At 42.0% G+C, this 16,003-nt stretch overlaps 2 protein-coding genes across 2 annotated transcripts; both read right to left on the bottom strand.

Annotated features, from left to right (window-relative positions):
* Positions 1 to 701: 701 nt before the first annotated feature.
* LOC139636900 (Na(+)/H(+) exchange regulatory cofactor NHE-RF2) lies at positions 702 to 9,475 on the bottom strand. Its single transcript, XM_071505300.1, has 6 exons — positions 8,894 to 9,475; positions 8,273 to 8,590; positions 3,233 to 3,424; positions 2,246 to 2,399; positions 1,928 to 2,148; positions 702 to 1,747 (listed from the first exon to the last, which is right to left on the bottom strand). The coding sequence occupies exons 1-6, from the start codon at positions 9,098 to 9,100 to the stop codon at positions 1,580 to 1,582; spliced, it is 1,260 nt and encodes a 419-aa protein (XP_071361401.1). The 5' UTR covers positions 9,101 to 9,475; the 3' UTR covers positions 702 to 1,579.
* A 1,687-nt stretch (positions 9,476 to 11,162) lies between these two features.
* On the bottom strand, positions 11,163 to 15,365 carry nthl1 (nth-like DNA glycosylase 1). Its single transcript, XM_071503505.1, has 6 exons — positions 15,071 to 15,365; positions 13,580 to 13,848; positions 13,325 to 13,495; positions 12,990 to 13,149; positions 11,987 to 12,092; positions 11,163 to 11,640 (listed from the first exon to the last, which is right to left on the bottom strand). Exons 1-6 carry the CDS (start codon positions 15,330 to 15,332, stop codon positions 11,355 to 11,357), a joined length of 1,254 nt encoding a protein of 417 aa, XP_071359606.1. The 5' UTR covers positions 15,333 to 15,365; the 3' UTR covers positions 11,163 to 11,354.
* Positions 15,366 to 16,003: the final 638 nt, after the last annotated feature.

Raw genomic sequence — 16,003 nt, 5'->3', positions numbered from 1 at the left:
GCATCCAGATGAAGCTGCCTATAACTAACATTGGCTGGCCATTTAGCCAGTGTAGTTTAACCTGAGCAGATACAATGCTGCTGAGTATCTGCTCTTTGCTTAGGTGAGTGTTGAATTCAAAGGCACTATAAAGGTCCCGTATTGTAGAAGGAGAGATCTCTATGTCTTTTTTTAAATTATAAAGCAGGTCTAGGTGCTGTGAGAGAAATGCACACAGCCCGTATTCAGAAACTGTGTTGTAAAATGAGCCGTCACGACTTCTGTAACTTTGTGATGTCATAACAAAGCCATCACCATCCTCAGCCATGCCCCAAATCCAGCCCACCCGGACCCATCATCCAACCTTGCAGGATTTAGTTTCTTTGAGCCTCTCTTCTGATTGGCTGGGCCACCTGTTGTTACTAGTGAGGGGATGTAAAACTATCCTGAAATGGTTTTTGGTTCTTAAAACCGCAAATAAACCTTCTTATGAATATCAAAACTTCAAATAGAATACAGGAAAAGTGTAAAATATGGGACCTTGAAAGTTACGTTGGGTCAGGGCTAGAGAATGATGTCATCTGTCAGGGCCCAGTAGATTTATGACAACACATCCTGATGCACAGCCTAGTGATAGGTCAAAATACCATTTAAAATGAGAAGTCGACCTCTGTAAGAATACTCAGCCACATTTTACATTTATGTATTGATTACTAATCTGGTATTTTATGGATATTCAGAAAGTTTATTTCACATTTTGAGTCTCAACCATCAAGGATTTGGGAGAAAATTCTTCAAAGAAGTGATCAGAAGGTGAACAGTTTTTCTATCTAGTCAACAATTTGTCTTTTAAATATTTTCCTTTTCAGAAATCACCGACATTTAAGGGAAGCACTGAGGTGATCAAACATACATATCATAACTTTGCCTCTCCCATTTCCTCTGCATTTACATTTAAATGTATGTGATACATTAAACTCGACAAAACATTAATATCGAGATGACTACTGCAGTATGATGAGCTCAGAGTAAACTGAAAAGACATCAAACTTTAACAAAAAAGTAAAATCTCTAGAGCTTAAAACAGTGAAGCATAGCCGCAGAAAATATGGCCCAAATTCAGACACATGCTGACAATGTCACTGACACACAAACAGGAGTGCATATCGGCTGTAGACTCATAGTCACTACTCATGGCTCAGAAATAACTATGGTTTGATAAAGAGAAACACTGTGCAGAGACCATGCATCATTTCAACTGACAAGTCTCTCAACCGATGGTTTGCCAGTCGTTAATGTCCTTGCTTAGTGCAGTGTGCTGCAGAGTTTATCACACATCCACACACGTCCTCGTCCTTACAGATACTGTAAAGTACGTATCTAGAGAATACTATTTGATATCTTACAATGATGTTTTTACACAGAACAAAATTTAAGAATATTACTATGTGTATCTTACTATATGAATGTAACTACCTGCAAGGCGGAGGTACTATACTTATGATTACAATATTAACAGTAAGGAATCACATTATTAGTCCTCACAATATGTAATTCTCCTGCTTCCTCTGTTTTTTTTTTTTGTCCATGCATTCTAGGGTCAGAAGTTGCTGAAGATCTCTTGTTTCTTGCTCCAGTCCATAGGGGGCGCTTTCTTCTTGTTACGGCTGGCGAGGGCCTTTTGTTTAGCCTCAGCAGCCGTAGGACTTAGACGCAGGCCACTGTCCACGAAAGGGTCCGAAACACGCCTCTCGTCCTCATCGGGAACCTACAATACACACAAACATACATGTTTTATGTGCACACTTATCAGCTTCTCATTTCCTGACTGCTTTATTTGCTTCTTATGTCATTCCTATCTCTCTCTCTCACACACACACACACACACACACACACACACACACACACACACACACACACACACACACACACACACACCCTGTCTCACCTGGATGCTCATGTCTGAGCTGCTGATCTCTGACTGAGTGGTGGAACTTCTAGAGGACTGGGATGCTGAGCTCCCATTAGTACGAGATTTTGGAGACATCTTTGTGATCGGGGAGTCTGTCAGCGTGACATTTATGACTGGTGGATCTGTGGCAGGGATTTCAGTGGTAGGAGAAGGGGTGGGTGGGGCACTTTCTGTGGCTGATTCGTCCACATACACCTCTGTGAGAAAACAAACAGAAAACACATCATTAACAATGATGGCAGGAGAGTAAAACGGGTTGTGTGCATCTGTCTGTGTGTGTGTGTACTACGACACCTTGGACATGGCTGGTGGTGGGTGTGATCCCCAGTCTGTGGAAGAGCTCGTCCGTTTCCTGGTCGACCACGAGGAGGCGGACTTCCTCCCCCCCTGCTCTAATGAGGGCCACCACTTCTGAGTGCCTCAGGCCCTCTACGTTCACTCCATTCACCTGAGAGAGAAGAGGAGATGAATAAAGGGAAGATGAAGGAGAGAGAAGATGCAGACAAAATAAATGAGACAGACAGAGACAGGGCGCAGGGAGCAGCCTAACACAACACAACAAGCGGGAGGTACAGGTTTTTGTCTAAAAGATCAAATACAGATAGAATCTGTGATTTGAGTGGAAGGGAACTCATTTGCATGAATTCCCTTCCACCTTATACAGATGGAAATGAGAGTCTCACTCATACCTGCAAGCGCGTGATACATGTCTGCATAAAGACAGAAACACCATCCCCTCCTCTACACCTCCATTCAAGATTATCCCGTGTCGTCTTTTCTTCCTTTCCCTCTTTTAATAAAACCTCTCTCTCCCACCTACTATAAACTTGAGACCAGCTAATCTGCTCTAATCCAATCACAACACCTCAAGTAGGTGCACAGACCTGACTGACGTGGGGAGTGGTGCTGTTGTTTTTCCCATTAATTCCCTAAAACTTTACATCTAATGATGGGATCCCGTATCTAATTCAAACAGCCAGATCCCCCTTTTGTCTCAAGTGTGTGTTTGTTCTGGTTTTACCTTGATAAAGAATTTACATTTCAACCAACAAAGACTTGATAATGTCTGTGTTTAATCTTTTTTAATATAGTTTACCCAAACCCACCCCAGGTTTGTGAATGCAAACCTGCCTCACCCATCGATCACAAGCTATCTTATATGCTGTCCTGCCTTTATTTACAGTTGTCTTTCTTTCTCAGACCCACATTCTGCACCTGTAAGCATTAAACACGGCACGAAGCAGACTTCTGAACAAGACTTTGAATGATTTCTTCAACAACCTCGACTAGTCTGTCTCCAGGCCGGATGTCTGCGCTCTCAGCAGCTGAGCCGGGGTCCACAGAACGTACAAACTGTCCACGCTTTGTCTTATCGCTGTGCAGGTTGAAGCCGTAGCCGTGCTCCCCCTTCACCAGGTGACACAGCCGGGGTAAGAGCTCAGTTGTCGGCTCTGGTGAGGGCTCTACCTGCAGCTATGATGAAAATAAGACAACGACAAAGTCTAAGATGAGAAGTTTACAAAAACAAAATATCAGAGAAGGTAGATTTAAATCAGTCTGATAAAAAATCCCTGCAAGAACTCCTATATATGTTATATATATGCCTCATATGTATTCCTTAATGAAGGAAGTGCTGATTTGAATGTCACAAATCACACACAATATACTTTATATCACAACTCTCAATTTATCACGCTCTTCTTTTCCAGCCACTGGATTCATTTCATTCCCGTGTGATATTAAAGCACTTAACACACCCGAGTCTTGCTTCAATCCATCACTGTGTTTCAACAACATTACATTATCAGTTTGTGTTAATGCATTTTTATTGCAGACTGGCTTGAATTTCATGCAAAGATAATAAAAGCTTGATATAAAAATCAGTGCAGCCTTGATGTTCGCTTCCATGGATTACACAAGTGAAGAAAGTTTTAAGTGTCTGCAGGGTCTGATCTTATCAGATGGAAGTGTAAAACAATGGCTACTTGTAACAGCATGAAATCTAAAGTGTATAGTAAGATGTTAAGACTGTATGCTTTGTTTTTAAACAGTTAAAACTTGCAAAAACTTGTGGTTTGTGGTGATGTTGAATTGGACTGTACTGAATGCAACATGATGCAGTACAACACTGCAACCACCACTAATTATGGCTTCAAATATAACCATAGTTTTGTGACACAGAGTCGACAAAAACTGAACATCATAAGCTGCACAATGATTGGAGTTACCACAGGGCTGTTGTTGGATTGTAGTAGATTGTGCAGGTTAGGGGTGGGCAGTAATTAAATATTGCATTTTTACTTTTGATACAATTGCGACGATATCAACACATCATATTATCCTTTAACAAAATTATTTTTTCTAAATCATTGATTCAACTTTTCAAATAAGAAAATTATTGCAGTCTTTGTTTTACATTTAAGAAGAGTTTTGTCTATTGTAATGCACATTTATTTTTGCATATATTTGCCACATTGTAATACATATTGATATAGTAAAATATCCCTCTACAGGTGTACCTATTAAACTGGTAACTCGCAGTATAGTAGTGTGGCTGTATTATGGGTTAATCAGGAGAAAGTGGCTGCCAGGATGAGCCAGTGGTCTCAGAGCTGAGCAGAGTGGGCTAAGTGGATCTGGCTGAGAGACGTTAAAACCAACTCTGAGCCTAATGACCATTGACAAGAGTTGACACATTGCATGATTCACCTGCCTGACTGAAGCTGCGCTCCGACTACTAGGTAGATGCTGGCTGTTTGTGTGTGTGTGTGTGTGTGTGTGTGTGTGTGTGTGTGTGTGTGTGTGTGTGTGTGTGTGTGTTCTGCTCAAGGACCATCCATGGATTAGTCCGTGCCCTGAGGGCAGCGCAGGATAGTGACTGTCTAGTGACACTGCTGTGACTGCGCCTTCATGGGTGACCTGAGGGCTTTCTGACAGATCTCTCTGTTCTTTCTGCTCCATCAAGAAAGGTTCACTGCACACACACACACACACACACACAGATGGAGACAGTGGCCAGAGTGCGAGCTGTAATAGTGGAACAGAACACCTTGGTAACCTATCGCCATGGTTCCAGGTCACGTTGCTGTCTCCTACTGGTTTTTAAACATCTCTGTTTCTATTGCTGGCCTGTTTGCTATATTTAACATGTCAGCCCAAATTAATTGACAGATGCAGACACACTCACACAAAGCTGCACACCATGCTGACCTGGAAATACTGTAGCTAAGCTGATCTATTTGAGGAACTCGTGTTTTTTCCATAGATGCTGTATTTCCATCTTGCAGTCTAGATAATCACAGTTAGTGCAGCAGCAAATTGTAGATTAATTGATTAGTTGATGGTCAAAAAATGAATCGAGAATCTTTGGAGACCAATTAACAAAAGTCACAAGTTCTATTTTCTTAAAGGTGAGAATTTGCTGCTTATCTTTGTTTCATGATATTATTAATAAATGTCTTTGGGTATTGAACTCTTTGGGTGGACAAAACAAGCTCTTTGACTATGACAGTCATTTTTCATAATAATTTTTCACTAACTTATAGACCAAGATATTAATTGATTAATAGAGGCAGTAATCTGTATATTAATCAGTGATGAAAATAATTGCTAGTTGCAGCAATGGAATCAATCAATGTTTCCACCACTTAAAATCACATTACACTGTTTTTGCTTTTAATTTCTTTTGTAAAATAGTCGCTACAATGTTATTATTGTCACATTTCTGACACCATATTGTGGATAGCTGAGTTAAATAATTAACAAGATAAATAAAAACGCTTGCTGTGAACATTTTGAGGAAATCAGCCTTACACAGAGAGGTTAGTGGAAGTGTTTCATGTGTGTGTGACTCAGACCATTGTGTGGCTGTGATAGCAGCCAAGTCCATGGTTACATAAGAATTCTGCATATGGGCGTCTGCTGCCACAATAACGTCACGCAACAATGACACTGCGTCTGTATTTATATGTACAGTATGTGAGAAGACAGAGGTGGAGAGAAAGAAATTATGTGTGTGTAAGAGTGCGTGTGTGTGTGCCTTTTGTATGATAAGGAAGTGCATGAAAAGCACAAGGCTTCAGTGTTGTTGGGATTAATATGCCATAATGGTTACCTAATCTGACCTGCGCAATTAAAGGTTAAAAATAATCACTCGTATTCAGCACTCACTGAAAAGGGCTATAAAGTGATGCCATCCTTTTCTGTATAATCATTACATTTTAATGGATTTAAAAAGTGACAAAAACTCCAAAATGAATGTCTACCAAAAGACAGAACCAGGGGAACTGCATCAAACTGCAGGGACCTTAATCTTAGATAAGAAAAAACTGAAAAACCTTGAGGTAAAAAACAAATTTCTAAAACATATAAAGTTATGTTCTGGTTGAGGCGATCAGATTGCACCATGTTGTACAGGTGCTGTTATTATTGCATATGATGTTTTATCTACTTTTACTTTTTTACCAAAAGTGAGAAGGAGAGCCGTGATGGCCAGCCCAGGGGCAGCCTGTATTTACCCTGCCGTCGGCTAAACAGATGGCAGTTTGACGTGAGCTGCAGGCCTGGAGGATCCTGGTCCACTTTGTTTGGAGCCCAAACACTGAGCTCAATCACTAACAGCCAGTTCCCGGTTATTTCTGCTGCCAGACGTCACCGCAATGTCTGCAGGGCACTTGTGGAAATTTTGTTTTTGTTGCTACATCATGGATGCTGGCTCGGAAACTGTTTTTTTTTTTTAATGTTCCGTATTTTGTGCACATTAACAAAGTTTTTCGAGCGAATCAAAGAAGGACTCTAGCTATACCTAATCCCCCCTTTTTTTTTTAGCTGTCAGAGATGTGCTCTCTCCTACTGTGTCCCACAGCAGGGGAGAGTGAGATTATGTGCCTCAAGCCCAAAATAAACTACACAAATAGCTTACAATACCTATGGACAAGCATTTGCTTGTACAACATTGATATCTTAATCTGGTCCCTTCCATGTCTGCTTTCTTTCCTCCCAGCAGACAGTGACGGCCTGTTTTGTTGGTAAGTGATAAAATCTGAACTCACCTTGGACAGCAAAATACAGTCCCAGTCTGCTACAAAACCCTAAATTCACTGTCTCAGCAGAGAAGACTGTCAAAATAAGAGCCCTGGGCAGAAAGAAGTCTGAGATTCTAATTTGTCAGATGAAAGACTAATCTGTTTTTGTAACTCTTTATCTGACTCTTTATAGCTCTGTATACAAAACAGGGGGAACAAAGTTTTAAGTCAACTCTCAGTGAAGTGAATGTGTGGTTTACACCTCCACCTAGTGCACTCACTCCCACACTATCTTTCCAAAATGACCATTCAGTCTGACGAAACAATACCGATAGTGTCTTTTGCAGGAAACAGTGAGCAGGGTTTTGTCTCCGCTGTCATCAGTCGGGTGGGAACAACCCTTCAGCTGAATGTGTGAGGTGCTGAATCTCAGTATGCACAAAGAGAAAACTCTCTTTAAACACAATATGCATTAGAAATAATCACACCTCTTCGAAACTACAGTGGCTTGTAAAAGGATAAAACATCGGGTTCAGATTATATGTGAGCAGATGTTTGAATGACAGGAAACAATTAAAGCCACTGTTGCACTGAGGCTGAGACGAGGTGAGAAATCTTTTTAAACCTGCTGTAATGACACTATTCTTATTCAGTGTTTTATTCAGTCACTCACTGTTTAATGTTATATTCTCTGCATTACCGCCTTTCAGCTTGTATGGACAACAATGGACTGTAGAGCCTGTAGTGTTTTTGTGTTTTGTGTGTTAGCTGAATAAAATAGGAAATTATAGTTCCAAACCTGAGAACGGTTATTAATATTCTTTCAAACCAGCCTATTTTTACTTGCAACCCCAGCTACATGCCCTGACTTGGATGTTTTCTGAACCTCTTTTGTGGCTTCAGTTCATTTTGTTTTCTTTTTTCTCCACTTTGTCTCTGCTCCTCAGCAGACTTGATGTTTGTGTTACAATGCCAGGAGCCTTTTTCTGTCCTGTTTTTGAGTTTTCAGCCCCCCCCAAGAGAAGTTACCAGACTCTTTCTCAAAACACCACTGTGAGCCTGAATCCAGCCAAGTGCTCAAGTCCAGATTAGTACTGACAGACATCAGGTATGCTCAGGAGTATATGATCAGTGTCACACACAATCTTAACACAGTAACACACTGGTTCACTCCTGGCAGCTGCAGTGACCAACTAACCATTTGGACTCTTCTAAGAAGAACTATCCAGATGATCCACAAAAGCCCTTAGATTTTTTGATATTTGACAGGATTCAGTATCTTGATCTCTGGCCTTACCTCTGCGTCAGTTGTTGTACTTGATGTCACTGAGGATCTCTTGACCTTGCCTTGTGTGGTCATGTGAGTGGACGAGTCTGCAGCAGGAGGGTTAGATGAGACTGTGTGGTTGGGTTTGGGAAACAGGGGTGAATTCTCTATAGGTAAGGGAGAGGAGGAGGGGGTGGGCCCGGGCGAGGGGCGCGGTGAGAGTGTTCCCATCTCAATGGCCAGGTCCTCCGTGCAGCGCAGGCCACGGCTGCGGAGGTAGTCATCCGTGTCTCTGTCCACCACCAGCAGCCTGGTGCGGTGGGGCACCTCACGGATACGACTCACCACCTGCAGAGAAGAGGGTTGGGAAAAATTAAAATGATGCGTGTGGTGTCATGTTGTTCACCCTGCGCATAAAATACTTTTATCATGACAAAGACACCCAGTTATTCCCATTACACAAAGCTCACTTTGACCCATTTTAGTACCCCCCCCCCCCTCTTTTTCCTCAGGCAAAGGAAAAAGTGGTCCAACAGGTATGGAGTCCATTGTTTGCACCTCAGAGAGTTTGTGTACCTCTCTCCACCATACAAGCACACATCTCAGATTTGATTTTTCCCCCCCATTTTTAATTATTGAGTCATCACTCACTTGATGGTGGGCTTCGTTCTCCACATTCTCCCCGTTCACCTCCACCAACCGGTCTCCCGGTCTCAGCCCGGCCAGGTCAGCCGAGGAGCCGGGCTCCACTTTGCGGATGAACTGTCCGCCTTTATTCCGTTCACCGTGCAGGTGAAAGCCATAGCCGCGCTCTCCTATGGTCAGGAAACAGAGCCTGGGTCTCAGCTCACTCTCCATCCCAGCGCGTCAATAGGAGGAAAACAGGTCAAAGTGTCTCAGGAGAATAAACTGGTCCAGGAGCTTTGGATAGTGTGTGGCTCTTAATCCAATGTACGGCTGCGCGCTTCAGTAACCAAACGTTCATCATCATTTAGCATGGTGCGAGTCCATTAATGATCCATAACTGTTCAGAGAGAACAAACCAAAAAGTAGGCTAAAACTAATGAGTGTTTAATCCATCATGCAAATGCAAGGGGCGCAGATGTGACCGCACAAAAACTGCGCGCAGCGTGCGTAAAACTGTGGCCAAAAACCACGGACAGGAGCTAAGTCCCGTCCATTGGAGGAATAATCCAAGAGATCAGAGATTAGAAAGCTGTTCCTCGCACGTAACACTTAATTCTCCTCGTCAGCTGGTCTTGTGTCCTCTTGTCCGCCCCGGTGAGAGTGAAGAGGCGTCAACAACAGATGCCACTATACCCCCCGCCCACCCCCGTGGCCTCAGCGCACACCTGACGTCTCGGCGCAGCTGCGCTTTGCAGGCAGAAACCGACAACCTGCGAGAGTACAGCTGTGAGGAGTTACTACAAAGAAACATGGTTTGTTTGTAGACGAAATGAGTCCGCAGAGGGACATCCAAGGTGCGCTTGACTGAATGCGTCCAACAAGTAACCATCAGTGTAATCCCCAGAACATTTCTCCTGTTACTGCCCCTCTGGAGAGACGAAGCTCCCCCCAGGTGGTGGAGGTGAAACCAGACTGTGACCTGAGAACGGAAATCTTCCTGATCCGCTCTCTGTCTCGATCTTCACTGGAGATCAATAAAGGGACGGCTGCGTAAAAGGGGATTTCACGTTTCATGAAATATAAGCTTTCCTTGTCCTTGTGATGTGGTAGCAGGACAATCAAGTGCAAGAGCGTGTGTTCTTAATGCTCAGATCAGGAAAGATGAGACTTACAGGAGGCAAATATTTGTGCAGATTTCTGTCCCACAGCTGGATGTATACTCTTCCAGGCACAGTAATCATCCATACAGTGGCACGTTGCAAATGTGTGTAACTTACTCAGTCTCCTAATTCAAACATCATTACAAATTACCAACCAAACTGAATCACTAAAATAACCAAATTAAAAACTGGAATATACTACCACAAATGTGTGGATGTCTAACATTTTATGGTGGCTTCAGTCCAGAGGATCTGTATCAGAATTCTCTGTAAAAGACATTTTGTTGTAGCAAGATATACACAGGTGTAACTAACAACACTAACATGGCTCTGTTCCATCAAAGTGTCTCAGTGAGCCATGGCTGTCAGCCAACATGCAAAATACCAGGAGCTCAGGCGCACCTAATAGGATGCAGTCCTTATTGTTATTGATTACACCTATGCACTTCCTGCTAAAACAGTCTAGTACTCTGTGGGGAGGTGTTATACCACACAAGTACCAGCTCTACATAGTCACGAAAGTCTCTTTTATGACTATTACATTAGCAAAGTAAATATTAATACTTAAAAAAAATATAGCTTCACAAATTTCAAGGCTGTTTGACAATAGTAAGCCATGAAAATTGACTTCTGTCAATATTCAATAGTCAATTTTAAAAATATTAACTTGAAATAAACCTTTGAATATATCTTTGTGAGGACTCACTTGTACTGTAAGCGTGTTAGAAAGGGACGTTTTAGTCATGGCAAGTATGAACAGATTACAGCAGGCAAAACTTGTTTCCATGTTCATGTGAGCACCTGACTGCTGTATTAAGACAGGTTTTTAGAAATGATCAATGTACTGTAATGTACTGTAAGCAGTGCTGCTGAGTAACACCATATAACCAGCACTTTTAATGTTGTTTTGTCAGGTGTCTTCAAGTTGTTGAATATCTTAAATTGTAACCAGGAGGCCAGCTGCACAGGTTCAGTCATGTCATTATAAAAAGATGCTGTGTATGAACCAACATGATAATGTTACGTGTTTGGTCAGTTCTTTTGACTTAATATTTTTTCAGTTTAGGGCAAACACAACAAATACATGCAACCATCTTTGGCAAATGGCAAACTTGAAATTAAAGACCTTTAAATTCAGTTTCAGAACATATGTTTTTTATTTGGTAAAAAGAATTAGCACTAACAGTACAAAAATATCTAATTTCATATGAAATGGAAATGAACCATAATTATATTTTTTTAGCTTATATGAATGTTTTGAGTGTATGTGCGTCTTTGTGTCCAACGTGTTCACAGCTCAGACAAAAACTTATGTGATGACTGAATCAATAGTTAACCTTGGTTTTCAGCCTCCTTCTCTGCCTGGTGGGGGAAACAGGTGTCGTCTCATCTTTAACAGCAGGATCCTGTCCAGGTTCAGTTTTTGTTTTAAAAGTGGACGTCGGGCTAGGAGAGCCTGGGGATCCAGGTTTAGGCCTCTTTGTAGGAGAGTTCTTGTGGGCCGATGGACAGCTGTGCTGGTTCAGACACACTGAGCAGAGAGGGTTGACAGGTAGGCAAACCTGCTGCCCAAAACCCACCAGCAGCCAGTTGATCTCACTCCACAGCTCCCTGCAAAAGAGTGTGAGAGGAACATCTGTGAACATCTCAAGGCGACTTTAAACTTGCATTAGTTGATCTTTAACCATTCAAGAGAAAATCATTTTGCTGGTGATGGATTCGCTATTCCTCACCATTAAAAATTAAATTACCACATGGTAAGTTTTCCTAATTTTGTTCGTAAGTTACTTACTATCAGTGAAGGCATGGTGTGGTGAAAAGCTTCTGTCAATCACCAAAGTGAGTGATTTCATATATGTTTCTAGGTCAATCTTGGTGATTCTGATATTTATAGATTTTTTGGTCCCTGCTAATTAGGTTGTACAGGTCAGCAGCAGTGAATTGGTCATGCTGTTACCTGGGTAACCACTCCTCCAGGGCCTTGCGTGTTTCCTCCGGGTTCTTGGTTGGCTTCCTGAGCCACCCCAGCCTGTTGGAGATACGATGGACGTGTGTGTCCACGCCTAAACGAAAAATCAACACCATCAATCAGAGCAGGTACACACACATTTATGATTTTAAAAAATATATAAATGTGATGTGGACACACTACATCACACCATCACAAATATGCAGAAGATTTTCTTTTGATTTTTCTATGCTCCAACTTCATCAACCTCAAATTCCTTGAAGACACATTACAAAACAACACTGCTGGCCTCAGTGCAGTCTAAAAAGCTACTGGTTTTGGTCATGTATTACAAATAGAGCTGAAAACAGAAAACTAATCATATGACATTATATGTGAGCACAGATTATAATATACAGAATCAATGTTATAACTTATTACCAACTTATTGAGCAAAACCACCAAACATTACCTTGTGCCAGTTTATTAATTGTGGGGATTTTCTACTTTTCTTTAGTCTATGTTTCATAAAAATTGTTTATGTTGGATTTTGGCATGTTGGTCGTACAAAACGAGCAATTTGAAGATGTCACATTAAGCTTTGGGAAACTGTAACAGACCTTTGTTACTATTTTCTGACATTTTATAGAAAAAAATCAATCAATTCATTAACAAACTCATCATCCGTTGCAGCCTTAATTGCTTATCTACTGTGCACAGTGTCGGGAAGAGTTCACAAGCACAAGGTAATAAAAAGGCTTCTTATTTCTCTTTTAAATGTGTCAAAAGAAAAACATGCACAAACAAAGCAAATATTATTTTGCAACATTAATATGAAAATTCTGACTTCATCTCCTAATATTTGCCAATGCTGCAGTACAATAGTGTGCAGGGCCTGCAGACAAGTCTCCAACTCTGTGAATTCATGCTGCTCTGTTTATTTATTTCAATTAACTTGATTACTAAGTGGCTGAGCTTGCAGTGGTAAATGGTTTCAGCAGTATGTCCCTACCTATTCCGGACACCTGGTCCCAGGCGATGTCCATAGCCAGGTGAGCCATCTTGGGTCCAACCCCTGGCAGGCGGACCAGGCCCTCCACGCTCTGTGGGATGTCCCCTCCAAACTCTTTCTGCAGCATGGCTGTTGTCAGCTTCAGATACTTCACTTTAGTCTGGAGGAGAGTGGGTGGGACAAACCAGGAGAGAATTCATTCAGGTGCAAAACACGGTCAAACGAATGAGTGACGGAGGGTGTGAAGGTGGAAGCGTGGTCCTCAAACTGATTTCACTTAAATTTAGTGATGCAACTGATAACACGTAACAGGCCAGAGAGTTATTTTGTGTTACCCTCCAGAAGCCGACGGGGTAGATGAGTTTTCCCAGTGTTTCATCATCAGTTCTGAGTATATTTTCCACAGTGCAGCCGTGTGCTCGGAGCTTCTGCATAGCTGCTGCTGTCACCTGGTCCTTGGTCTGACTGGACAGCATGAGGGACACCAACACCTGGAACCGTCTCACCTGTGCCAGCAGCAAAAATAATAAAGGGATTAATTAGACCTATTGACTTATTTTAAAAGAAAAAAAAATCTAAACCACACCTACATGTGCAAGGGCTTCTGTGTCGTAGCATTTCTCTGCTCCCATGTTATCTACAGGTGCGTCTCGGCCGCTCCTCATCTCACGAATGAATCCCAGTTGTCTCTTCCAGTCGTGAGGTTCCCAGTGTTCTGTCTTCACTGGTGAAACACCTTCATCCTTGTCATATTCCACCTTCAGCTGTCTCCTCCTGCGGCTGTGTGAAGACAGTGGGAGAGCGTCTGCTTCTGTTTTTGGCTGCACAGTTGGCTGTTGGAGGCGTTCATGGCACCCACCTGGATGAGCACAAAGAAGAGAGAATGAGGAAGACCTGATCCGGCGTGGGAATACAGAACATCTGCATTAAAAAGTAAATACAAAACAAGACCAAACAAAAAGCTTCCCACAGTCTTTTTTGCTCTGAATGTTGGATGTGGTTGAGGTCAGGGCTTTGAGCATGTCAGTCTAGTTCTTTCACACCAAACTGGGAACATCATCTCTTTATGAACCTCACATCATGCACGGGGGGCACTGACACCTTCAATCATGACAAGATCTTCCCCCAAACTCTTACCACAAACCTAGAAACCCACTTTTGTCTACAATAGTGGTGTCCACCTTTTTAGTTGGATATCCCTCAAATCAAGTGAGCCCTGTGCGCTGGTTGCATTAATGTCTAAAGACCAGAGAGTGATGTTTTGATAAAAACCAAAAGTGATGAGAAGAGGAAACTCAAAATGTGGTGCTGCACATTTTTTTTTCTGCTTTCCTGTTTTGTTTTTTTTTATTCATCTGTCCATTTAGATTTGTCTTGGGACCCTTGTAGTGTCCTAAGTTCCATATGTTATGTGACTTCCTGGGTCTGGAGCATTCAGTTAGGGGCCTAGGTCAAAAGGACATGGGAGATGAGTGCTTCTTTGTCTTAGGAAATAAGGTCCATTTAGATATGGACCATATATCTTGTCTCAGCTTCATGACAAAAACCAACCTCTATAAGTGGGTAGTTAGAGCAGTTATTCAGAGGAGACTCATACTGGCTTCGACTCCTCTCTCAGGCAATCCATGGTGCTTGATTTGATGCTGGACTTCTTTGTAATAAACCTCTTTATATACAAGCAAGACGGTGTCAGCGGAGTTTCCTTCTTCATCTTCACATCATCACTATTAATAAACAACACCCTGAATATCACTGTATTATGGAGTATAATCAGGCCAAGTCCATGAAAAACAGCTCCAGGCCAAAAGTAACTGCATCTGTCCACATAGTTTTGGCCATATAGTGTGTATTGTATATTTAGTGACTATTCCTGTGCATGCCCTCTGAAGGGTGATGGTAGTAGGTGAGTTTTGATGCAGCGGTGCCAAGGGCACGGTCAACAAATCAAAACAATCATAACTTTCCCAGCCTCAGCGCAGGCGCATTAGAAACTGTCTGTTAGAAACTAGTTATATGAGTGATGGCTCACTCGGTCCTAAATATCGTCAAAGGTGTCTGTGTGCAGCCGAGTGCAACAGTACCCGTCGATGAGGGGGCAGAGGAGGGTGCGTGCTCAGAGATCCTCGCCTCCTCCACCTCCACCTTCACCGCCGCAGCGGGAGCTGGATCCACATTCCTCCGTCTGTCGGTGAGTCTGGACCGCAGTGAGGCCGCAGGCTTGCAGCCAGCAGGTTGACTTCCACTCCGAGTGACCACAGACCTGCTGTGCAAGAAGTAAGGAGAGGCCATGATGAGACACGGGAGCGCGTGGCAGAGCCTGCTGCTGCAGCGGACGTGCAGCATTCAGATGAAGCTGAAGTTAGGTTCTCACGCGTCGTTTCCTGATCGCGACGGAAGCAGAAAAATTCAACCCCGTTTAAATAAATAAAAAAAAAAGTAATATCACTAATAAAAAAAATAATAAACTTAATATGTATTTTAAGATAATTAAAATATTTTTTTTCTAATCAAAATTATGCTGCAACAACTGAACCATCATGAGATTATAGGCTATGATTATTTCCTAATTACTACTTAAAACATTGCTTTACAACATTGTCCAGTTCTACTGCTTTCTCCATCACATTTCTTTCAATCTATTCTTAATAAAGGACTTACAGCGTCTTCCTGAAATTACAGCCTTTCGTTTTGGTTAATTTATAAGCAGTTTCATCAATATAACAATAAAAAGAGAAAAAGATGTATGATTTTGATTTGGAATATAATCCAAACATCTGGTTTAAAATAAGAATAAGAAACAAAACAAAACAAAAACGAATTAATGATGATCTTAAATTTGGACATACATCAGCATATTGTTATGCCAGCAGAACTGTCACCATTTGTAGAGTATAAACTTCCAGGCTGCCAGCAAATCCCATAAAGCTACAATACATAAACAACCTGCACACTGGAATCACAAGCCACTTTTACTTTATTAGCAATGTTTCAACCAACCACTGGACATTTCTACG

The sequence above is a fragment of the Trachinotus anak genome, unplaced genomic scaffold (assembly GCF_046630095.1).
Source record: "Trachinotus anak isolate AG129_WGS33_773 ecotype Australia unplaced genomic scaffold, CSIRO_AGI_Tana_v1 ptg000019l, whole genome shotgun sequence".
Lineage (NCBI taxonomy): Eukaryota > Metazoa > Chordata > Actinopteri > Carangiformes > Carangidae > Trachinotus > Trachinotus anak.
The sequence above is the reverse complement of the archived record's forward strand: the minus strand, read 5'-3'. Positions and strand labels throughout refer to the sequence as shown.